We start from the raw sequence: 25,575 nt of genomic DNA, 5'->3' as shown, positions 1-25,575 counted from the left end.
AGAACTTCACACAATTGAGTTCAAGTAAGCCTGGGAACGAGGGGAGTGACACCTTGTTGGATTAAGAAGGTGGTTATCTTCTGTGAACTCTGTGATGACCAGAAATCTTAGCTTAATCCTTTCCAGAGCTGTCCCCAAGCTCACGGGCCACACTTTCAAAGCCACCACCAGTCGCTAGAGTCTTTTTGGGAGGACAGTGAAGAGCAGCCTTACTTGGGAAGTTTGGAAAGCAGATTCTGAGGAAATTAAGTTTATAAATGTGTTGTTACTCAGTCTTGCAGCCAGACTCACCCTGGCAAGCTTGACACAGTGTTTTTATTGTGTCTCGTTACCCACTGGGCATCATAGGTAATCAGCAGAGACGGGTGACCTCTGAGCAAACTGAACCATCATTAGTGCCACGTTGGAACTCAGAAAGAAGAAAGATAAGCTTTCATAAATGACCATAAATAATATGGCACAAATGGTCTGTTAGGAATAGCATGAATGACATTTCTCAAATAAAACTCCGGTGGTACAGACAGTGTTTTTCTAAGGAGAATCTCTCAGGAACCTCACTGTTACAGTTCTGCATCACTTTGGGTGATCATTAGCTGCCCGTACATTTTCTGTGATTTCTCAATAACTCTGAGCTTTATACTGTTACCTGATAGACTTTCATTGCTTTATTTCTCCCTTCCTTCCTTCCTTGACAGCCCCACACTTAGTTTTTCAGCCTTTGCCAGGCTCTGTTGTTTAGTTTCCGTCCTTTGGTTTAATCCTTGTTTAATTCAGGTGCCCCTCAGGCCATGTTTTTGTGGGGCAAGCAGGAAGATGAGCACATCACCACAGTCTGCCTTTGTCACTGACCCGATACTGTGTTTACACCTGTTGCTAAAGGAAGGCCACACTGGCCCGCAGCTCCGTTTGTGTGGTTTCCTCGCTGCCTGGTCACTGTCAAGGCTTTGCCTGCTGGAGATCTGTCTGCTGTCTGTTTCTGTGCGAACACTCTTGGTAGAGTGTTTGAAGGGTTCCCTGTGGTCAAGCCAGTTTGAACTGGAATGAATACTCTGTGAGTGACGGATCGTGTAAGGGGCGGTGTTTATGCAGACTCAGCACGTCTCCATGGAGTTGCTGTAAAAGCATGGTTACACAAGAGACTGAAGCAAGCCTTCAGGGCCAAAGGGAAACTTCCCAAGGCTCTCCAGCACTGAGAATGGGTGGCCTGGGGGAATTATTGAATTCCTTTCATTTGCTGGAGAAAATGATACAGGAACAGCAGATATGTCTGTTCTTCTGGGGTATTGTAGATGAAGTCCAACATGAAGACAGAAGAGATATCTGAATGTGTAATCCTGGAATTGTGTAATTTATAAATTCAAAGAAAAATTAAGTGTAATTAACCAAAAAAACCTAACTAATACAAGATGGATTTTATCTAGGTGGGGAGCCAAGTCCCTGTTTGAAGAGTGTAGTGGGAATATCAGCCTGACATGAGGCTGTCCTGAGTTTGAATGGGATTGCTAATAAAAATAAAACACAACTGATTCTGTCAGTGCTTCCAAAATGAGCAGCTACCTAAGAACGATTCCTCTGAAGCTCCTTGTGCTGGGCTGCCCAGGGTGTCAGTCTGTTCACAACCCGATCTTCTGGAAAAGTCATGAAATACCTGGACCTGGGATGGGAGAGAATGTGTTTTGTACAGACAGACTATAATTAACTCCTTGAAGAACACAGATTTCTGAGTGAATCAGAAATGTGTCGATCATCAGAAAATACTGAAAGTGTAAGAATCAAATTCTAGGAGAAAATAGTACCTGCTTGCTTTAACTCCAAACACCTGAAGTAGAAACAGAAATAAGAAATATTGAGGAAATACCCCTGAGACCAGCTCCCATGATCACTGTTTCTGGAGTGTGTCTTCCAAACTCATCTGTCTTTCGTGTTACCGAACCCAGATATATGTTGTGTTCATTTCATCAGCTCACTGCTGTGTCAAGCTTCAGGTGGAGTCTCAAACAGGAGCCATCATTAGAAGGTGGAGGGCTTTTCCCTGCTGCCAGAACTCTCTTAACTCCTCTGCACACTCATCAGCCCCTCGTAGACCCTCCCTGTCTGCTACACTTGAATTCGCTTGCTCACCCGCTTTCTTAGCCTTGGTTCCGCTTCTGTCCAGAATGAGTAACTGGCAAGGTGGCACATCATTTCACCCACAGCTCAGTGTGATGTCATCTCTGCCCTGGACCTGAAACCCTGATCCTTTCCATCAGCTGCTGGAATGCTGCCTCGGCAGTCTTTTATCTGCTCACTTCAACCCATAAACATCTCTTTCTGATTAGGTAACAAGTATAGGTCTTAGCTTCTAACTCTCATGTTGCCTTAGGCACTCCTCACTGATAGCACGTTCGTTCTTTCTGTAAGACGCCGGCTTTGTTCTTATTGAGCAGTGGGGGTCATTTTGAAGGTAATCCACACGATTCCTCTTTCATTAGCAGGTTGGGAGGGTGCCACTGCTCTGAGAAGTTACCTTTCACAGCAGATAACGTTATTTGCATTGACCAGGTATGTGCAGGATCTTCAGGCCCACGTTTCTTAAGGATGGGCTGTCTCCATCTGGGGATCAGAGGCCCCCAGTTTCCCCACTTTAAGCTCCAGCTTATGTTTTCTAGCATAAAAAACCTATGAATTCCAGGCCAGACCTTTGACCCCAAAGTTGACTGTAGTTTCCCTCTGGTCAGTCATACAGAGGTTGCTACTCAGGGAAAACTTTAGGTCACATGGGTAGGTTTGTTCTAGGTTTCTAAAGGCACTAGATAGAGACATGACTGTAAAAGGAGGAGTTCCTATACAGCTGGGCTTGAGGGCTACTGTGAAGCTCCCCTCTTTCTGACCCAGTGTATTTGTAAGAACTGGATGTATCTGATCCCAGGACCTTCCCAGGCTTGGACATTAAGCCAACTCAAGGTAAGTGGAAATAGAAGATGGTCACTTGGAGGCCTCTAAAGGGAAGGCAGGCTAGGGAAACGACTGGCCTCTGGAGATGGCGTAATATGCCAGGCTGCGCGTGTAGCCGGCAGCTTTGTGTTCATCTGGAACAGCATCCCTAAGTGATTTGGTCAAAACCCTCAGTCCTAGCCCCTAACCTTCTCTTCCCATATATTCAGCTCCACCTACAAGGACTCCAACACCCTGCACCTCCCTACGGAGCGTTTCTCCCCTGTGCGCCGGTTCTCAGATGGGGCTGCAAGCATCCAGGCCTTCAAAGCTCACCTGGAAAAAATGGGCAACAACAGCAGCATCAAACAGTTGCAGCAGGTAATGTTAGAGGCGGCAGGCATCTCTGGAGAAGCATGGGTAGCAGAGCCCAGTGTTGCAGAAGGACACGGGTGTTAAGCTTTCTGCCCCCTCAGAGCAGCACTGCAGTTTTAGAGGTGCCAAAGCAGATAGCCCTTACACGCTTTCCTTCCTTCTGCTTACGTCCAGCTTTCCCCAGGAAGGGACTAATTTTCCTCCTGCCTCTGTGGTTCCTTAGAGAGAAATTTCTGGGCTTGGGTTTCAGTGGGAAGCACCCGGAAATGTCTTTTGAAGCAACCCTGGCGTTCCCCTCATGACTTACGGGCACTGGGTCTTGTTGGAGCCTGCTCTGCGTTCTTACCACCTGGCATACTCTCCAGCTGGTATGGAATGGTGCTCCCAGAGGAAGGAGGTGTACCTCCAGGCTTCTATAAAGGGCCAGTTTCCTTTCTGCCTTCCTGACGACCAAGCTTCGAGTGGCATGTGCTTTGTACACCGATTTCACACTGGAACCTTCGCTCGTAGCCAGGCCATCTTGGTGTTTTTCCCTTCATGCAGCCAGCACAGAGCGTGAATTTATTTAGTACACAAATGCCCACCTAAAGGGGTTAGTTGCTCATCAAGGACACAGTTCTCTGTGGGCTCCCTCTGCCCATGAGACCCAGGGCAGCTCTGCGTCTGCTGACAGCACTGCATGGGGTAGGCCTGGCTGTATCCCCTCTGTATGAACTGCTTTCCCTTCAGGAGTGTGAGCAGCTGCAGAAGATGTACGGGGGGCAGATTGATGAAAGAACCCTGGAGAAGACCCAGCAGCAGCATATGTTATACCAGCAGGAGCAGCACCACCAAATTCTCCAGCAGCAGATTCAAGTAGGCCTTCCCTCTCCGCTTTCTCCAACTTGTCTGGAGTTTGCTCTCAGGCTGATGGGCCTGTCAGTGCTGGAGGAGATCACGCAGGGCAGAGTGGAGTTATTTGTGTGGTTGCCATGTTTGAGTCCAGGTAATCAAGCCTTTCGATGAACGACGGGAGCATAAATAAATCTCAGTCGCAGATAGTCTCTTCCCTTCCCGAGCATGGCTCTGGTTAGTCTTCAAGCTCACGAGTATTTTTCTCTCCTTTCCTGCATGTATTTTAGGACTCTATCTGTCCTCCTCAACCTTCTCCACCTCTTCAGGCTGCATGTGAAAATCAGCCCGCCCTCCTCACCCACCAGCTCCAGAGGTAATGAAACATGGTCTTTGCCTAAGCTGTTGGCCTAACTCACATGACTGACTATAGCGTTCACCTTGGAAAAACCCATCTGAAAAGCAGGAAGACCAATTTAAATTTCAGCAGCTTTCTAAAATCCTGACTTCCTGTGCCACTTCATTTTCTTATCCCCATGAACCATGTAATCTGACACCTAACGCAGGAGGCCAGATGCAGGCCCACAGTGACCCCTGCCTCCTTGGGACATCTGGGAAAATAAGATGTAGACAGGCTTTCAGTAGACTGTGGTGGGTGGCCTTCTAGCCTGGAAGCTTATCAAAACTAAAAATGGAGTTTCTGCCTGTGGGTATCAAATGGCTGAAACTAACTTCAAGGTTATATCGTCACCTCAGGAAGTGTATTTACTCATCTGGTTCTGTTGTTTTTTAAGGTTAAGGATTCAGCCTTCCAGCCCACCTCCCAACCACCCCAACAACCATCTCTTCAGACAGCCCAGTAACAGCCCTCCCCCCATGAGCAGCGCCATGATACAATCTCACGGTGAGTGCAGAGGTTTTCTCTGAGCCGTGAGCCGCAGGAGAAGTGAGGCTTCGTCTTGATTGCCCCAAGCCACTGGTTGGGGTGACGGAGCAACATGCTGTGTAAGGGAGTGGCTCTAGTGCCAGGCTGCCTTGGCTTGGCTCCTCCTGCTACCAGCTCCTTAGCTGTGAGACCACAGGTAGACCACTTAACTTCCGGGCATCTCTGCTTTCTCAAATGTAAGACAGGGATAATACTACTATGAGATACATATGTTAGGTATAATACTTAAAATAGCCCCTGGAACAATATAGTTCTCAAATAGTGGTTGACTGGTATTGATGTTTTCATAACATATGTTTCATCAACATACAGTTGATGTCCCTTCCAACTGTACCAAATGAATGGGCTACTACCAGAACCTTCCCTCTTGTCATGCCTGAGTTTGGTGGTCCTCTGCACACATGGCTCCTCTCTTGTGGGTGTTCAGATGGAGGCAAAGATGAGCGGGCCCTAATTTATATGGTCCTTCAGAGGCCAGCATTCTGAGGGGTTAACGTTCTGAAAACTGAGAATCTCTTTAAGTAACGCCACTCAGTCTAGAGCCCCTGAAGAGCCTGAGTTGGACTCAAAACCCTTCTTACTCAGAGTGGGGTCCCTGACCAGCAACATCAGCAGGAAAAATCAAATCTCAGATCCTGTCACAGACCTGCTGGATCAGAATCTGTGTTTTAGCAAGATCCCCAGGCCCTTCATACGTGCATTAGAGTTTGAGAAGCATTGCCCTGAATGAGAGCTACTCAGAGAATGATCAATGGGCAGTTTCCTGGAATTGCAAATTCTTGGACCCCCGTCCTTACCTACTGAGTCAGCTTCTGAGGGTTGGGCCCCGGAGTGTGTGTCTTCACAGATCCCCCAGAGGAAGCTTCCATGCCCTGGAGTTGGAGGAGCCCTGCTCTGGGTGGTGTGCGAGCTGAGCATCCTCAGTGGCTCCTGGCCGCAGGTAACCCGGGCATGTGGTCACTCTGGGGCTCCTTTCTCCCCAGGTGCTACATCTTCCCCCCAGTTTCAAGGCTTCCCCTCCCGCAGTGCCATCTTCCAGCAGCAGCCTGAGAACTGTTCCCCTCCTCCCAACGTGGCACTGACCTGCCTGGGCATACAGCAGCCTCCCCAGTCACAGCAGGTGACCATCCAAGTCCAGGAGCCTGTCGACATGCTCAGCAGCATGCCTGGGGCCGCTGCCACCTCTGCAGGCCGGGGCATCTCCATCAGCCCCAGCACCAGTCAGGTTCAGATGCAGCTCCGGACCAGCATGATGGCCGCCCTCAGCTATGGGCACCGGCCCTTGTCCAAGCAGCTGAGCGCCGACAGTGCGGAGGCCCACAGGTGAGGCTGCCCGGAGTCTCCCGGCCGTCTCTCCAGAGGACCCAGGTGGGAGGAAGCCCCTGAGTAGGAGGAGGGGAGAACAGAAGGGCTCTGACTGGGCTGTGCTCATTTCAGCCTGACTAAAAGTGAGGCCGTGGGCTTGGGATGGACTTGAAACCTATATATTGACTCAAGATCAAAATGCTAGTGAGATGCAGGAGGATAATGACGCAGCTACCTTACTATATAGGCTTCCCAGGTGGTGCAGTGATAACCTGCTTGCCGATGCAGGAGGTGCAAGAGATGTGGGTTTGATCTTGGGTCAGGAAGATTCCCCTGGAGGAGGAAATGGCAACCCACTCCAGTACTGTTGCCTGGGGAATCCCATGGACAGAGGAGCCTGGTGGCCTATAGTCCATAGGATCACAAAAAAATCAGACACGACTTAGCAACTAAACACCACTACCACCTGACTATAGGTCTGCAAAGAAGAAAAGGGCCAGTTAGAGGAGTAGGTAAAAATTTCAGTTACCCCCCTTCTCTGTTCTTCTAGGATTATTTCTTTCCATCACTCATATTCTAAGAGATGGGCACATCTTAATTCAAGTGATGTTGCTACCTTCAAGCCCAAGGGGGTGGTGGGGGTAATGCCTATGCCCCCATCCTCCCTGTGGCCCCATGGTTCTCTGTACCAGCAGAGACTCGCTGCTGAGGAGGACTGGTAGCCTTTCCCCGGGGAGTTTAGCCACTTGTCACACGGATGCCTGGTACTCACTCCCTTTTGTGTCTGCAGCTTGAACGTGAATCGGTTCTCCCCTGCTAACTACGACCAGGCGCATATACACCCCCACCTGTTTTCGGACCAGTCCCGGGGTTCCCCCAGCAGCTACAGCCCTTCACCAGGAGCGGGGTTACCTCCCACCCAAGCCCTGAAAGTCCCTCCGCTTGACCAGTTCCCCACCTTCCCTCCCAGTGCGCATCAGCAGCCACCGCACTATACCACATCGGCACTGCAGCAGGCCCTGCTGTCCCCCACGCCGCCAGACTACACGCGACACCAGCAGGTGCCCCACATCCTCCAGGGACTGCTCTCCCCCCGGCACTCACTCACCGGCCACTCGGACATGCGGCTGCCCCCGGCGGAGTTTGCACAGCTCATCAAAAGGCAGCAGCGGCAGCGGCAGCAGCAGCAGCAGCAGGAATACCAAGAGCTGTTCCGGCACATGAACCAGGGGGACGCCGGGAGTCTGGCTCCCGGCCTTGGGGGACAGAGCATGGCGGAGCGCCAGGCTTTGCCGTATCAGAACGCTGACTCTTACCACCGCCACCACACCAGCCCCCAGCACCTTCTGCAGATCAGGGCGCAAGAATGTATCTCGCAGGTCTCCTCCCCGACCCCGACCCATGGTTACGCTCCCCAGCCGGCGCTCGTGCACTCGGAGAGCATGGAGGAGGAGTGCTCGTGCGAGGGGGCCAAGGACGGCTTCCCGGATAGGAAGAGCGGGAACACATTGACCAAAGGTTGCCATGACAGCCCCCTCCTCTTGAGTACAGGCGGCCCCGGAGACCCTGAATCTCTCCTGGGAACCGTGAATCACGCACAGGAGTTGGGGATCCATCCGTATCGACAGCCGGCTGCTGCCTTCACTAGAAATAAGGTGTCCAGCCGAGGTAAGAGCGCTGCAGGGTCGATCTCTGGGCCAGCCTGCCCTCCTCCAGTGAACTCAGCGGTGTTTACCTTTTTCAGCTGGTACTCTGGGTTGCTAAGAGAGAAAGAATTTCTGAGAAGACTTGCGGGACCTTTTAGGGGAGAAGCACATAGGAAATGGGTATCTGATGGGGAAAGGGAATCTGTTTTCAGAATTAAAAGAGAGTGATAGAAAATGAACACACAGATGATGGGCAGCAAGATGTATTACCTGTTTTCCCATATTCAGACTGTGGTTCCTTAGAATCCAAAATTTCTCAGCTGTCATCAAAATAGCTAGCTTTAACCTCTGTGATAGAAAAAAAGTCAGCCAGTGCTAGGGAAACAGGGTTTAGAGTAAACAGTGTTGGAGTACGTCAAGGTCCCTCGGTCCCGGATTGCCTCTGTGATGACTGCAGTGACCTTGTCACTTAACCCTCAGGTTCTTACTTCCCCATCCGTGAAAAACGGCAGGAGGAATAACAGTCCTTTGCAGAGTATTTTTGAAGATTAAAACATACACACGTGTGTTTATGTTTATACATAATGTTTGTGTGTGTGACACAGGGAGAGAGAGGCATGCTTGATAATCTGAATGTATGGTTTAAATAATTTGAGGTATTATTATTCTGACCACTTCGTTAATAAGCTAAGTACAGAATATTACAGCATCACAAGGGATGCCATGCTGTTTCATTTAGTATCACTGTATAATTAATGAGGGCATTCATTTTCATTTGGAAGGAGAGTGGAGTCACTATCAGTGAGTTATGCTCAGATAATGTCATTTCATTTGTGTCATAGCATTCACCGTACCCCAAATCTGGACTGACATCCATCCCATCATCACAGATCTTGAAAGCAGGTTTCTCCATAAAATATTCAACCCTGAAACTGGGCACTTTGCGCACCCGCCTTTCTTGAAGCCTGTCCTGCCCTGCACTTTAAAGTCAGTACACCAGACTCAGCTCCTGGGGCAGTTGGGTCCCCAGGCACAGGGCAGAATGGAAGACCTGACCCTCAGTCAGTTTATGTGAAGGGGGCGTGGTACCTTCAGGTTGTGCTCATTGAGCACCAATAGGGATACAGTTCCATAAACTCCCATTAAATCCTGGGCTTTTGAGCAGATGGGCACCATCCAGTGTGAGGTCTGCACCAGTCAGACGTATTGTGTCCACCTGCAGTTGCTGTATTTTTGAGTTGACGTAGGCTAGGGGGAGGTTTTGGAACCAAGTCATAGGTGGATTGGCTGACAGACTTGGAGATGTTTAGGCTTGAGGGGAAAACTCAGGAGAGCCATCATACTTGTCATATAGAAAAGGATTAGATTTCTCTGGATTCATATTATGAGGCAGAGCCAAGACCAGGATGGAAGTTACAGCAGCTTTCAACCCCCAGAGAAGCCTTCACAAGAACTTTCCAGAAGAGGCTGCTGAGCAGACTGGGAGCTTTCTGTGGCTGGGAGTGTTCTAGCAGAGGCAGCTTGATGGCATCAGGGATGCTGGGAAAGCTTCCTGTGTGAATGACAGCTTTCATCGGAAAAGGAGGCGAGCTGACGTTTCCCTAGCGCGTTTCACATGCCACACACCAGAGGCTGTTCACACACAAAGTCGCCTAATCCTCACAGCTCTTCCCGTCCCCATTTTACCGGTGAGACAACTGAGGCACAGATTAAGTAGCTCTCCCCAAGGTCCACAGCTAGGAAGTGGCACTGAGCCCGGGAGCTGCTCACTCCACTCCAGCAAACGTGTCCTGAGCACACGCTGCGTGTGCAAGACTCCAGGAAGGAGCAAGTGAGCAAACAGTGCACACACCCCACCCCTTTACCCCTTTCACATTGCCATATGTGAAAATAACCTTTTGAAATATTTTTCTTCAAAAATGATTCTCAATTCCTTTCACTTTTCCCTCCTCTGTGACAACTATACACAGAGAGACCAGGAGGCTTGAATTGGCTTGTGTCCTCCGATTGTCAGAGGAACCCCACCCCGTTTGGCAGGCTTGTGGGTCTGTTTAGTGCCTAAAGAGAAGCAGAGCGTGGCAGGTTCAGGCGCTACGGGGGCACCAGAGCCAGGGGAGCCTGGTTCTCTTTCAGAGCAGGGCCAGGTTTCCCACAGTGAGTGACATTTGAGTGAGGTCTTGGTGGCTTCGCAGGTGGCCCAGTGGTAAAGAACCCACCTGCCGATGCAGGAGACTAAGGAAACACAGGTTCAGTCCCTGGGTCGGGAAGATCCCCTGGCGGAGGACTTGTGACCCTCTGCAGTATTCTTGCCTGGAGAATCCCCATGGACAGAGAAGCCTGGTGGGCTTCAGTCCATGGGGTCTCAGAGTCAAACACGTCTGAGCAACTGAGCACGCATGGACTTGGTGGATGAAGAGGATTTTGCTGTTTGGATTTAGGGGAGAAGCATCAGGAAAGACCATGGGTGAGAGTGTCTCAGGAATGTTTTAGGGGGAGACAAGCTGCCTTCCTTGAAGTGCAGTCTACAGGAAGGAATTAGAAGCTAAGGGCAAAGGTTTCCTGAAACCCAGAGTCTGACCTGGATCCAGCAGCTTTAAATCAGTTCACTTCAGACCAACATGTGAGTCAGATTCTCTTGACAGATCCCTCCTACCGTTCCCCAAGCTGAGTGCCTGCGATCTCTTCTCCCTCTCCTTTCTTCCTGCCTTCTTATACCCACCGCCATCGCCACCTCTCTTCTCTGCATGCTTCTCTTTCTCTCTAGGTTTCTGGAAGAATCCAGCCGTAAATACACCCCTGAAGGTTTCAGCTGAAAAATACCCTGTTCTTGTTGCCTCATGATCTGGTTTGAAAGTCTTAGTCACTCTGTCATGTCTGACTCTGCAACCCCATGGACTGTAGCCCACCAGGCTCCTCTGTCCATGGGATTCTCCAGGCAAGAATACTGGAGTGGGTAGCCATGCCCTCCTCCAGGGGATCTTCCAGACCCAGGGATCAAACTGGGTCTCCTGCATTGCAGGTGGATTCTTCACTACCATGATCAGGGTTGTGTCTCCCCCAAATCCTCCTTTTTCTTAGATCTCCTTTTCCTGACCTTTAATAAGACCTTTCCTAGAGGCCATAATCTTATCTCCTGTCCCCCTTGCCAGTATGTGCTAGAGATAATCTTTCCTGTGTCTACCTAGTTTACTCTCAATTTACTCTTTAACTTAGCTTATGCCTTTTCTTGAATACTATTACTTTGCCTCTTTCTAACCTCTTTCCACTTCTGTTTTGAGACTTTTGGAATGATATACACAATTCTAATGAATAAAGCCCCCAATTGATTACCACATGGGTTTAGGATCCAGTACAGTTAGATAATACAATAGAGGAAAAAATGGCCTAGGGAAGCCCAAAGCTGCTCCAGAGTTAGAAACCCTCTGGGAATGTATGTCTGCATGTTTAAAACTACTTCTTATACTGAGGCGTCCCCGTTGTCCTTACCTTAAACACAGGAACTTCCTCTGTGACCCCCTGGCACATAACCCCTCCCCCCCATCTTCATCTGTGTAGTGAGGGATGCTGGCTAGGTGCCCGCTCCAAGAAGGTGTTTGTAGTACGGCTGTTCTGGGCTTGGTGCCCTGCAGTTAGCTACTCATTTATTTTTCACAACCACCCTGGGCATATGTTTTATGATCCGTTTTACAGGAGAAACTGGACTCCACAGTCTCTCCCTGCTTTAACCTGACATGTTGCTGTTGTTGTTTAGTCACTCGGTTGTATCCAACTCTCTGCAACCCCAAGAACTGTAGCCCGCCAGGCTCCTCTGTCCATTGGATTTCCCAGGCAGAAATCCTGGAGTGGGTTGCCATTTTCTCCTCTGGGGGATCATCCCAACTCAGGGATCAAACCCACGTCTCCTGCATTGGCAGGCAGGTTCTTTACCACTGAGCCCCCTGGGAAGCCCTAACCTGAGATGCTTCTACTCTTAAGAACTTGAGAGCTTGCAGTTTGACATCAACAAAGAATCATCAGATAATTTGCCATTCCTTTTGCCAAGAAAGGGTTGTGATGCTCTCCCCCTACCACCTTGCAGGCACATGGGGGCAGCTTGTCCTTGTTTATCTTTGTGGGTGGCAGGAATGCCTCTTGCTTCCTCTAATGATACCTCTATATCTGTGTAGTTACACACTAGCCCCCAAACATCCCATCTGTTGCTTCTATGACAGAGCAAATGCAACAAAATTTATTGCATGATTAAGTCACATAAGACTGTATTTTAGGTCCAGTGGGGAATGCAGGGATGAAAAGATAGAGAACCTGCCCTCAGGGAGCTTATGCTGGGGGGATGGGGGCAGACAAGCTCATAAACAGCCTTCACATGAAGCACCGCGTAATGAATGCTGTAAAAGGTGTAATTATAAGAAGCAGAGCTAGTGTCATCCTTCTAAAACTTCTTAAGGGTAGATTATCAGGGATTGCTGATGTTAGTCAAGGAGAATTAAATGCTGTCCTATCAATGGCCATAGTTACTTATTTTATGGCCACTTGCCACCAATCAGTGTGGGGCCAGGCACTGCCAGAGAGCTGAGCCGGCAGCCTGCCAGAGGTCTGTTTGAAATATGTAGAAGGTCAGGGCTAGACATGCCCCATGCTGTCTGTAATCTCCCTTTCTGTCCTCCAGGAGTAGAAATAGGCTTATCTCCCCCTATGTACTAGTTATTACATACACTTGATTTTTTTTTTTTTTTTACTTTGCAAATAAATATGAGAGCATAACCAGTTTACACAGTGAGATTACCAGCTTGAACTCACAGAGAAGACCACGTTTTCCCTGAGCCTGCTCAGCTTCAGCAGCCCTGGAGGACTTCAGGCCCCATAGAGGGGTCAAATGGGTTGACCCCAGTCTGGGAGGGTTCACCCCCCGGCACCTTTGAGAGGGATGTGCACACATGCACTTCTCTCCTTTTCTCTTAAGACCCAGTAAGTGAGTAAGGACGAGTCAACTGACAGATTCCACAGAGAGTAGCGCAAGCTGCCCCACAGCTCCCTAGGTAGGCGGGCGGGGTGCATTGTGTCTGTTTGTGTGTTTTTTCCCCTTGCCTGATCAGATGGTCTTCGCCTCCTCTGTACTTTCTCAGCTTTGCTTAGGTAAATACCTGAGAATCCTGCTCTTGGCATCCTCTTTCTGCATCCTTTGGTGAGCTTGACAGTTCCTCCAGCTGCTGAATTGGCATCAGGAATGCCAAAGATTTGAGCCTCAATTTCCTGTTCCTTGCTCAACAGGTTGGTCTGTTTACACGCAGTGCCTCCCTTGCCAAACTGGTCAGTGGATCTCCTCTGTAGAGTCACAAGGGCCCTCTAAACTCAACATTCTTACTAAAAATAATTACTTTGCTTGTGTAGTCCTTTCCAGTTTATGAAAGGCCCTTTGACACCTATTGTCTCTTGAGCCCCCAAATAACCCTCATTTTTCAGATAGGGAAATTGAGGTTAGGTTAAATGACTTGTCCAAGTTCATATACTGTGATGGAGCTGGAACCTGACTTCAAATCCCCTGAATTCTTAGCCTTATGTTCTTCTCTTTATGCCCCCTTGCCTCACATTCTTCCCCTTCCAAGCATATCTGCCAAGCCAAGGGTGCCAGCCCTTCCTGATCTTTGACCTGTGAATTATATTGAAATTTGAATAGAAAGACCCCTGGTTTGCTACCCAACCCCTATTAATATGCTTCTTTTTTGTCTAAGTTTATTTTTGGCTGTGCTGTGTGGCTTCCCAGGTGGCTCAGTGGTAAAGAATCCACCCACCAATGCAGGAAACCTGGCTTCAATCCCTGGGTCAGGAAGTCCCCTGGAGGAGGAAATGGCAACCCATTCCAGTTTTCTTGCCTGAAAAATGCCATGGACAGAGGATCCCGGTGGCTGCAGTCCATGGGGTCACAGAGAGTTGCAGAGGACTGAGTGAGCACACACACTGCCACGAGGCTTGCAGGATCTTCGTTCCCTGACCAGGGATTGAACCCGGGCCCCAGCAGTGAGAGCGCCAGGTCTTAACCACTGAACCACCAGGGAACTCCCTCTCATCTAGTTTTTAGCTCACATTTATATCTCCTAAACTAGAGGCTTCTTTTCTGGAAATTAAATTTTCAGTAGCTCACTTGCTCACTTACCCGTGGTAAACTAGCCCCATAATTCTCAAAGTAGGATTCTGTGATAAAATCATCTTGTCTGTTTTTGTCAGCTGGTTCATTGTGCCCCATCCTCTCAGAAATAATATCTCTGAAATGAGTGTAAATAATATCAGTCTTTACTGAGCTCTTATAGAGGACCAAACTCAAGTAAGCACTTCATAGACCTGTGGAGTAAGTCCTGTTTTGCAGATGAAGGGAGCGAGATCCAGTAAAGTCAGGTCACTTGCCCAGGAATTCTGGTGAAGCCAGGATCCAGGCCTGGGGCTCCCTGACCCCAGAGCGAGTGCTTCTGAGCCCCAGGCGGGGAAGTCAGGAGGGCTTGTCGTGAGATTTGTCAAGAAGGGCTCCATCTGTCCGCACCAGACCTGAAGGCTGTGAAGAGAGCAGACGAGGACAGAATCCATGGGACCTTCCCACGGGCAGGGCCAAAAGGAGGGGGGTGTTCAGATGTGGAGAAACTCCATTCTCAGGAATAAAAACCCATTTCACAGAGAGAGATGGCAGGGAGGGAGGTTTAGCATACATACCACCCACCAGAGGCAGCCTTGCATCACTGCCTGCCGGTGGCCTTCATTTGGACCTGCAGCCAGCACATGAACTGTGCCCACTGACGGGGATCAGGCTGGTTGGCGGGTGGGTGACCTCATCCCACGGAGCAGCTTAGTCTCACTCGCCTTCCTCTCGGTCGTTTGGAAGCTCCCTTTCCTCTCCCGTTCCTCCAGAGTGCTTTGCGTTACCAGCAAGGTGCCTGTCATTTCCTTCCCCTCCCTTCCTGTCCCGGCCCAGCCCCTAAGCCCTGGCCTCACTGCGACGGCTAAGGAGACCATTTGAATATAGAGACCTGAAATACTTTACACATCACTCAAGCAGCCCGTGTTACTTTCATTATTCACATAGATACTGGGATGGTGCAGTTAGCATTAGGACTGTGTTTCCCATTAAAATTTGTTTAAAAACTTGGTCTCACCAAGGTACCGTTCATTGTGAGATAAGCCTAGTAGTTGCCAGGGAACTTTAACCCAGAAAAACCAACCAACCAAAGAAAACACATGTTCAAGTGCTGGACTCTTAAGGACTGGAGCCAGAGGTGCCAACAGGAGGACCCTGTCAACCTTGGTGTGGCCTTGGTACTCTTGACCATCCTAACTCTGACAGGTGACTGACCTATATTAAGAGAGTGTTGATTGATATCAGTTAGAATATTATGAAACACTGGTATTGGGCAGTGTTCTGGAATACTGAAGGCTCACAAACATGCATGTAATAATTCTTGTCCTCAAAGAATTTACAGTTTAATATGAAACATTAACACAAGTAGACAATTGAAGATGGTGCCAGGAATAATGTTAGCATAATCAAAGTCTAATAAAGTCTTCTGACAATGAAAGGAAAGAATGATTTATTTCTGTTTGAAAGGGAAAGTTTCATAAAAATGGTAACATTTGAGATGGACCTAGAAGGATACATTGATTAGAACTGGCAGGAATGGAAGTAGAAGATTAAGCATTTCCAGGGAGAGAGAAAGGTGAAAGCAAATGCACTGAATCGTGAGTGGTCCCCTTTGACCGGAACTTAGAATGTAGGGGTGAATTGTGTGTTGGGAGAGAGGCTGGGCCAGTGAAAATGAGGGGTTTGGGCTCCACTATAGAAAGGTTCATCTTTGTAGGGCCGTGGAAGAGGAATGATTAGGAGCCTATTATAGTGATCAGGCAGGAGGTAACCAAACTTTCGTGGAAGCAATGAGACTGGAAAGAAAGAAATTAAAGTGACCAATACTGGAGAGGCAGATTCTTCAGACTTCAGGTGATGTGGAACCAGGAGTAAGGAATCAGCAGGGACTCCATGAGCTCATACCCAGAAGATTAGGAAAGGAGGTGTTGGTTGTAGGGAAAGCTGGTGAGTTCAGAATTGAACCTGTGAAGTGTTTGATGTTATTCAGCCATCCAGGGAAAGATATCTAGTAAATATTTAGAATTTTGAATCTGGAGCTTAAAAGAGCATATAGTAATTCTTTACATAGAAGCAGTGTAGCTGAAGCCATGAAAATAGATGATATTGCCAAAGTAAGTGTGAGGAGAGTGAGAGGGTCAAGGATAGAGAGGTAAAGAGACGAGGACCCTTGAAAGGAGTTGGGGCTGGAGTCGGAGGAGGAGAGGAGAGGACTGGGTGGGGTACGGAGGGGAAGCCAAGGGAAGAGAGAGAGGCGTCCACAGGGTGGAGGCCATTCTCCCAGGCTAGAGGTCCTGAAGGTCCAGGAATGATTCTCTTGTGCATCTAGGTTTGGGAACATAGCACTGTCAAATCAACAGAGAAATGAAGAGAAAAGAAAAGGTTCAGCCAACTACTAATACATGGATTTTTTTCTTGTAAGGGAACGATTCCTGCAGAGAGAGCCCCAGGAAGGACTGAGAGTTGGCAGGCTGGTCCAGGCTCCTCCGAGCGTCACCAGCCAGCTGGGGATTGTCCAGGACTGGTCTGCCAATGGTGGTCCTCACCCTGGCCCACTGTGCCTTGCAAGATGCTGCTTTGGTGAGAGTGGACTGAGAGACACTAGGTCTGCTGACTGACCCTATTTTACTCTGTCTCCTCAGAGTCTGTCCTAGGGAGCTGCATGGATAGAAGTTCTCCTGGACAAGCGATGGAGCTGCCAGATCACAATGGACTTGGGCATCCCGCACACCCCTCAGTCAGTGAGCACCAGAGGCCCCGCACCCTCCAGAGACATCACACCATCCAGAACAGCGATGATGCTTATGTACGTCGGCCCCTCCTGCTTCTTGGAAGCGGGACCTTTGAAAGCAGAACTTAGGAATGTGGGGTGGTGTCTCTTGTTCTCCTCAATCAGAGTCCAGCGCCCCTGAGCACTCAGGGAGTATGTCTCTGAATCACTGTAACAAGCCTGAAATTCCAGGAGAATCTCTGCTGACGCCGAGCTCCACATTTGAAGCTGAGGATCAAGAGCATCCATTTCCTCTAGTCTTAGTTATTGAACTTCTCCCCAAACAACTGAAACTCAGGCCCCAGCAGATGAGCCTGCATACTCTCAGTTATTATCCTGGCAGCTGCCTTGAATTTATTCAGACTTCAAGGGAGCTAGTCCACTTGGCAGAGCTTTGTTGCCTTAGGGCAGACTCCTCGGCGGCACTAATACAGCCACAACCAGCCACATGTGACCTTTCAATTTTAAATGTAATTAAAACAGAATAAAACGTAAAACCGAGTTCTTTAGTCACACTAGTCACATTCCAGGGCTCAGTAGCCACTTGTGGCTGGCGGCTTTCGATTTGGATGGGGCAGACAGAGAACATCCCCTGTCCTTGAACAGAGTGCTATTGGACACTGCCGCCCTAAGAGACTCCTCATGGCCTCAAGCCAGGTCAGAAACCTGGTACTGGAATGCCGGGTAGACGTCAAGGGCGCCAGCTGAGACTCCCTGAGCCCCTCCCTCCCCGCACGCACCCCCGCCCCTGCCTCAGTTCCCCCCACAGCATCCCCCTTTGGATAGCCCTGCAGAGGAAGGGGGCCTGGGTAGCAGTGCTTGAGACAGTGCTTGCGGCCGCCCTTGGCCTGGGCTCCTTTGGAGGGCATAGCAGTCTCTTAAGGCATGCTCTCTGATCTCCTTACTTCTTTTAATAATTGTTTTCTGCAGGTGCAGCTGGACAACTTGCCTGGCATGAGTCTCGTGGCAGGGAAAGCACTTAGTTCTGCCCGGATGTCAGATGCAGTTCTCAGTCAGTCATCGCTCATGGGGAGCCAGCAGTTCCAGGACGGGGAGAACGAGGGTAAGGGGCATTATGCATGGGGCAGGCACCCCAAAGGAGTTTCTAGAGGGGCCCCCTTCCCTCTTCACCAGTGACTGCTCCCCTCTTGTATGAAGAGCCCATGGGAAGCCCCAGCATTCCCGTGGGCTTCTGGACGCCGCCTTTCCCCAGTTCTCCTGCACTGAGTGAGAGAGCACGGAGGAGCCCTGCTCCTGACTGAGCACAGGCCCGTCAGTGTCCTGTCTGTATGCATGTTCAGATGCCCCTTCAGTTACTCTTGTTCTGGTTCTGAGGAGGAGGCACCGTGTCCTAATGTCTGCCTCCCGTTAGAACCAGTAGAGGGAGGGGATCTGAGCTGATAACAGCACAGACCCAGGAGTGGATGGATCTGCAGTTAATTCTGACTGCTCTCTACTGGCTCCACAGGGTAAGGCGCTTAACCTTTCTGACCCCCAAGCTCCTCCTCTGTAAAGTGACAGAAAGAGTAGAGCCCATGTCCTTGACTGTGCTGGGAGCAGTTGCTAGCTTCCCTGCATGCGTGCTCACTCATTCAGTCCTGTCCGACTCTTTGCAACCCTATGGGCTGTATAGCCCACCAGGCTCCTTTGTCTGTGGGATTCTCCAGGCAAGAATACTGGAGTGGGTTGCCGTTTCCTTCTCCAGGGGATCTTACTGACCAGGGATCCAACCCGTGTCTCTTACGTCTCCTGCATTGGAAAGCAGGTTCTTTACCACTAGCACCACCTGGGAAGCCTGTGCTTGGGAGTTTAAAGTGCTTAGGCCCATGCCCTGAGCATAGAGTGTGCCCAGGCGTCAGGGTCTGTCAGCACGAGGCTGTCTTATCCCACACCACGGGAGCTGACGGTGCCTGACAATGGGAGACAGTAAAGAAGAGGGGGAAATGGACAGTGGGGGCAACAGGAAGAAGCCTGGCCCCCAGCCGTGGTCACTAGCCAAACTGAGGGCCTGCTCTGAACTGGAACTTAGGGCCACAGAAGTTTCAGACTTCTCTCTTTCCTCTCTCTACCTCTTGCCCAGCCCCCACCCAAGCTCCCTGCAAACCTCCCAAGTTTTCTCTGGTCTTGCAGAATGCGGGGAGAGTCTTGGAGGTCAGGAGCACCCAGACCTGACAGATGGCAGCCAGCATTTAAACTCCTCTTGCTACCCATCCACGTGCATCACAGACATACTGCTCAGCTACAAGCACCCTGAGGTCTCCTTCAGCATGGAACAGGCAGGCGTGTAGCGAAAGATTGAAAGTGAGTATCACCCTGGCCGGAGCCAAACCAGCCCTTTGGCTCACTGTCAGCTCCTGATCCCATCAGGAGATTCCTTCCACATGAACTTTGAGCCAGTGACCTTGACACCACCACTCCTCCAGCCAAGGTTTTTGCATCTTTCTACTCCTTCATTAAGCACCATGCTAATTGTTTGAGGGATGGATGGGGCATTTAGAAGAAATACTGGCCATGGTCCCTTGGTCGAACTGTTGGGGATAAGGCATGTTATAGGTGCCATAGCCTTCAAATAATAAGTGAGCTTCAGAGGACAGACCGGACTTCTGGCCACGGTAATGGAAAAGGAGGTGGTTCTTGAACTCAGTCATAAAGGATGAAATTCAGCAAGAATACATGTCTAGCCAGATCTTTTCTAAGGCTATGCTGCAAGTGGAAAAATATACCAGAAATTTGTGATCAGAGGCCAGCAGTAGAAAACAGGTCAACTGGCCAATTTTGCAGGAGTAATGCCTAAACATAAGAGGCAGTATCAGTTCTGTCTTTGAAAATTCATTGACAGAAAAGACTCGCTGAAAGTTAAGCCATCTGGCAAATCTGTATTAGAGCCTCAGTAAAGCAAATCCTCTTAAAATACCTGAGGTAAAGTGAACCATTTCTTTGAAAGTTTTCAATGGAATATTTGAGTCTTTGTCTCTTCAAACTAATTCTCTGTGTCTGCTCTGTTGCAGGTTTATGTACAGTGCGGGAATGAAAAGATTGATTTTAAACCAACAGTATCTAGCAGCATTGCGCCAAGTTGCCATTGTTTTCCCTCCACCCAGAATGTCGGCTCCTTTCCTCCCATTTGGTTCATCAGTGTGCTGTTCTTTTGGGATCTGAGGGGGTTTTGCCATGTTCGCCTGTATGACCAAGTCACCAAGGAAATAAACAGGAAATCCATGTTCGCCACCTTTTGTGAAAGTGTATTTGGTGTATTTGAGTTGGTGGTTTGGTTTGGTTTTTGGTTTGGGTTGTTTTTGGTTGTTTTTGTTTTTAGGTGTGTTTTCTCTGGGAGGTGATTTTCTTTCTTTTTTCTTTTCTTTCCTTTTTTTTTTTTTTTTTTTTAAAACAGAAGAGCAAAGCAGTTAGCGTATGGTGGCCAGGGCCCAGAGCCGTTCCCCTCCCCAGCTTCTGTCTGCAGAGTGCCCTCCAGTCCCTGAACTGCTCTTACGCAGAAGCAAAATCTAGAGGGCAACATACTCTGGAATGTAGTGGCTGGAGAAAGAGATAAGAGGGAAGGGGCAGTAGCCTTTGGCCCTTGGAGAGCAAAAAGAGATACCCCAAGCCTGAACCTGGAGAGGTCTTTTCTGCTGGGCTTCACTGAAAAACATGTCTGGCCAAGCCAAAATCACATGAGAATGTTAGCATGGAGGCTGAGTGTGGCCTGGCGTTGATGGGTTGCCGGTTAGAATGTCTCTCTGGTGTGTAACTCAGCTCCCCTCTTGTAACTCGGAAGGTTGGTTGCCTTTATCGTCCTGCTGGTTCTGCCCACGGACTGAACACCCAACAGTGGCACACTGTGTTTTGGGGTCACCTTTCCTTCTCATGTTATATTGTGATATAACAAGGATTGTTTCTCCATATATATGTGTATGTATCTGTATACATACATAATACATACATATATATCTATATATATATAATGCTTTTCCCTTTCAGCCTCTTTGTCACAGGCAAGAAGAACAGGAGGTTGTCTTGGGTCCTGCCACCCTCCTAACCTTCTCCTCTCTGTGCATCCTCAGCCCCTATTTTAATTCTTGATCATGTAGGAATTGTTTTTGGTAAATGTTGATATTATTGTTATTATTGTTATTATTATTAATAATAAATACAAGCAAAAGAAATTTTTGTTTAAAAGAGAAATGTTTAACCAGATTCTGTTCTATTTGAATTGTGACTTGCACCTTTTGTTCAAAGTATTTTATTTAGACCTCGTAATTGTGAGCAGTTCTCACTCGTGCCAGTGACAGATGTGGTGGTCTCCTTCCCCGCCCCGCCTCCCTGCTGAGGCAGTGCATATGCGATAGCTATTGTTTGCGTCGCTATCTTTACTTTCCTTCACCGTTAGAAACCAAAGTCTCCTCTGCTGGCTGGGGGGCTGGCAGAAGATCTGGGTTATCGCCTTCTGATCTTCAAAACAAGGAAGGGATGTTAAATACTCTTGATCCGTTTTTCTGGGGAAGCAGAGTAACAGGTCCCCTGGCCTCTCCTCATCTTTCATCCTGAATTTGCACAGAAGAAAGCGGGTGCCCAGCATGGCCATCCTGGTTTTGCTGCCAGGATCCCCCACGTAGCTTGTCCTTCTCTCTGATGTTGGCAGCTCAGCTCCTGGACCCAGTATCCCTCGAGTGGGTTTCTGCAGTGCAAGAGCCTTTCTTGGGACCTCTCCGTGTTTCCATGGTCCCCACACCCCCTCTACTTGGTGGGAGCCACCAGCTACTCACCTTCTGGAAGCAACTGAGAGAGCCCGAACCGCCACTGTTGACTTCTCTGGGCTCGTTGCCGCTCTGACACCCCTGCCGGCCCCCACCACACACTCAGCCTGTTTTGTTCACTGAACTGATGGACGAGCAGACTGCCGCCCCACAGCGAGCACCCAGACGAAAGCCAGTGAGCCTATTAACCGTGCCATCTTGCAAACTACACTTTTAAAAAAAATCATTGCTTTTTATTGTAGTAACCAATATGCGCAATATATGTTGAACGTATATGAATATACTTTCCTACTTCTGTTCTTTGAAAATGTCAGAGTATTTTTTCTTTCTCATTTATGTTGAACTAAAAAAGGATTAAAAAAAATCTCCAGACCCAAGCTGCAGTAAGACCTTTAATCATTTTTTGGTGGGCAGTTATAGCTTGGTAACTTGGTTGGACAGTGGGGGATTGTGAAAATAAAACACCTGACTATGATCTTATGCTGATATGGTACTAGCCTTGTGTTTGGAGTCTAGTTGGGAGAAACTTTCAGGCTGGAAGCTGGAATGTGGGAGGCTGAGGACGTGTAGGGTGGGGCCGTGAGCTCTGCTTTATCTCACCCTGCTTTGAGAGAGGAGCATTCTCCAGAAGCCTGCACTGGACCTCACGCTGGGTCATCAGACACCTGGCTTGGACTCTGCCCCCTCAGAAGTGAACACTACAGTTTACTGAGTCCGATGGAAAACAGATTCCTTGAGAGGATACTTTTGAAGGAGTAGAAGGAGAACTTCAAAGAGCTGGCAGAGGCTGGGGCGTCTGTGGAGTGACCTCAGTCAACCCAGTGATATGGACACCAACTAAGTGTTAAGATAGAAGGGGACTTTTGCTATAGTTTTCCCCTTTTTCCATACCTGGACTCCAGAGGACAGGGTAGAATTTCTTGGAGGGTCCCAGCCATGGCTCACAAATAGCTGCTAGAAGCCTTCTATGAAGAAAGATCACTGCAGCTGGAAATACTGAGCTTATAGAAAGACAAGGGACAGAAGGGAACTTGGAAAATCTTTTGAGTCCACGTGACTAGAAGGTCACTGTGGGAGTGTTGAGAGCAGAAAAGAGCCTTCTCAAGAAGGGTCTTCTAATGTATAGCTGGGTCCCTTCCCTGTTCACCTGAAACTATCACAACTTTGTCCGTCAGTGGGCTCTGCTGCTAAGTCACTTCAGTCGTGTCTGACTCTTAGTGACCCCATGGACTGCAGCCTACCAGGCTCCTCCATCCATGGGACTTTCCAGGCAAGAGTACTGGAGTGGGTTGCCATTGCCTTCTCGGTCAACGGGCTCTACCCCAAGACAAAATGTTTTTTAAAAAAGGGCTGGGGGTAAGGGGTGGGGAATCTTCAAGTCTGTACACACTCCCTTGGAAGGCTGAGAGTGTCTCTGAAACCAAACAGATAAACCAGATGCCTTCAAGTAATCTGGAAGAATCTTCTGTGGAAGGTGCCACGCCCTACTGCAGGCAGCCCAATGCCTTGGAGATGAGGTCAGAGGCCTTGGCCCTGCCTGCTGGATGTGGACCCAGGGGTCTGAGCTGTGAAGGTGGAAGCCTTGCCAACAGGTCCTTGTTCATCTTTCTGACTCTGAGGTAGCCTCCTTCCCCACCACACCCGCCCCACTCCACCTGCACAGATCAAGGATTCAGAAGGCTGGTGTACCCACCGAGGAGCTAGACCTCCGTTCCTGCTCTGCCATGACCTTAGTCTCCTAAGCAGGAGGGCAGGAGAGATTCTTTGTTGGTTATGATGCCCAGTGCTGGGGTCTAAACTGGGGCTCTGTCTATCACCAGGAGCTGCAACAAGACTATCAAACAGTGAACAGGGGTGGTGGTGATGGGGATCTCCTCCCTCCCCAAATGATCCAGACCTCCCAACCTCAAGCCTCCCATCCTGACCTGCACCATAAACACTCAGAGTAAATGTTCTGAGCAGGGTCCCCGATAACAGGCTATATGGGCAAGACTCCTGCGTCTCCTCTCCAAGCCCGCTTTTTCAAGTAACCCTCTGGATTCTGGGATGCAGAATAGTTCACTGGGCAAATATTTGCTGAGTGTCTGCTATGTGTCAGACCCAGCAGGGAACAGAGTCTTCCCAGCGTAGACTGACCCGTATGACCTTGAGACACCAATTGTGAAATGAGTGGCCAGTCCTTCTGAGCAAAATCCACTCCTGCAGCCAGCCAGCCAGCCACACTCCCACACACACCAGGGGACCCACTCCAGCAAGGTGACTGGGGAGACCCCCACATCAGGGGCACAGGGTGGTAGGACTAAGGGCCGACACTGGTGGGCCCTGCACCCACTTAACAGCTAGTCCATCCCGGGTACTTGGTGCCTCTGACAGTGACTGGATGGACCCCAAGTCTGGTCCTGAGACATGCTCCGTTTGCTGTTGGCTCTGGTTTTCCCATTGGCCTCTGTTCAGAAAGTCTCCCTTATTCCAAAATACTAGTAACGGAGGGGCATGGGCCGACTTAAACCAAACACCTTACAGTGAGATGGGGCAGACACACTAGTGAACAAGCTCAGACGGTAAAGAACCTGCCTGTGATACAGGAGACCTGGGTTTGATCCCTGGGTTGGGAAAATCCCTTGGAAAAGGAAATGGCTACCCACTCCAGTATTCTTGCCTGAGAAATCCCATGGACAGAAGAGCCTGGAGGGCTACAGTCCATGCGGTTGCAAAGAGTCGGACATGACTGAGTGACTAACAACACAGCAACATATTTAAAAAGGAAGCTTCCACAGAAACAAACACAGAATGAACTCATGGTCGCCGGGGAGAGGGGAAGAACTGGGAGAAGAGATATTTGGGATCAACATTTGAAGTGAAGTGAAAGTCGCTCAGTTGTGTCTGATTCTTTGCAACCCTGTGGACTATACAGTCCATGGACTTCTCCAGGCCAAATACTGGAATGGGTAGCCTTTCGCTCCTCTAGGGGATCTTCCCAACCCAGGGATTGAACCCAGGTCTCCTGCATTGGAGGCAGATTATTTACCAGCTGAGCGACAAGGGAAGCCCAACATGTACATGCTGCTATATTTAAAATGGATAACCAACAAGGATCTAATGGACAGCACAGGGAACTCTCAATGTTATGTGGCAGCCTGGGTAGAAGGGGAGTTTAGGAGAGAATCGATACATGTATATATATGGCTAAGTCCCTTTGCTATTCACCTGAAACTATCACAACATTAACTGGCTATACTCCAATATAAAAAGTTTAAAAATAAAAAGAAAGCTTCCAGCTTGGTAAGATATTATCAAACTCCCAAAGGGCTTTGGGAGTCGGAGGCCAAGCTGCTGCTGGCCTACAGGCAACCATCAAAGAGCTAGATGCCAGGCCCCTGACTCCCTTCCTGCCAGCACTGAACACTGATGGCTGAAGGTCATAAGGCAACTCTTAGCAGCTCTCAGCTGCAGGCTTCTCACGGGCCAAACAAGGAGAATATCTGGCCTGCTGGCCTTTCAGTTCATCGTGAAAATGCTTTGGCCACTGAAGAACTGGCAGCTGTCAGATACTAGGTTTGCCACAATCATTTCCGTTAAAGCAGGGCAAAATAGCACCCAAGTATTAAGCTTCTGTGGTCCCCTGTATGCTGACTGAGAAAGGAGCCTCTCGTCCCCAGACACCCCTGAGCTGCCCTGAGCAGGGAACCGGCTTCCCTCCCACTCTCTTAACAAAAGGCTGGGAACTAGGCTGGCCAAGTGGCAGCCCTCCTCCCTGCTGGGTCCCCTGGGGCGGTGGCGGCGGGGGGGGGGGGGTAGGTCACCCCCTCATCTGGGCACTTGCGTGTCGAGGCCACATGGAGAAAATGTGATTCCTCCCCCTCCCTACTTCCGCCACCAGAGACTGAAGTCATTCATAGCTCTGGTCTGCCAGT

At 49.3% G+C, this 25,575-nt stretch overlaps 1 protein-coding gene across 1 annotated transcript in view; it reads left to right on the top strand.

The window, feature by feature from the left end:
* Positions 1 to 21,855, top strand: part of SIK3 (SIK family kinase 3) — a 258,013-nt gene extending 236,158 nt beyond the window's left edge. The window contains exons 16-25 of the mRNA XM_068988165.1: positions 3,144 to 3,294; positions 4,018 to 4,143; positions 4,410 to 4,495; positions 4,914 to 5,023; positions 6,049 to 6,388; positions 7,161 to 8,038; positions 16,780 to 16,943; positions 17,838 to 17,970; positions 19,038 to 19,208; positions 19,916 to 21,855. Coding sequence (XP_068844266.1) covers positions 3,144 to 3,294; positions 4,018 to 4,143; positions 4,410 to 4,495; positions 4,914 to 5,023; positions 6,049 to 6,388; positions 7,161 to 8,038; positions 16,780 to 16,943; positions 17,838 to 17,970; positions 19,038 to 19,195 — 2,146 coding nt within the window. The 3' untranslated portion in view covers positions 19,196 to 19,208; positions 19,916 to 21,855. The remainder of the gene's footprint in view (positions 1 to 3,143; positions 3,295 to 4,017; positions 4,144 to 4,409; positions 4,496 to 4,913; positions 5,024 to 6,048; positions 6,389 to 7,160; positions 8,039 to 16,779; positions 16,944 to 17,837; positions 17,971 to 19,037; positions 19,209 to 19,915) is intronic.
* Positions 21,856 to 25,575: the final 3,720 nt, after the last annotated feature.

The sequence above is a fragment of the Capricornis sumatraensis genome, chromosome 16, assembly GCF_032405125.1.
Source record: "Capricornis sumatraensis isolate serow.1 chromosome 16, serow.2, whole genome shotgun sequence".
NCBI classification, from domain to species: Eukaryota; Metazoa; Chordata; class Mammalia; order Artiodactyla; family Bovidae; genus Capricornis; species Capricornis sumatraensis.
The sequence above is the reverse complement of the archived record's forward strand: the minus strand, read 5'-3'. Positions and strand labels throughout refer to the sequence as shown.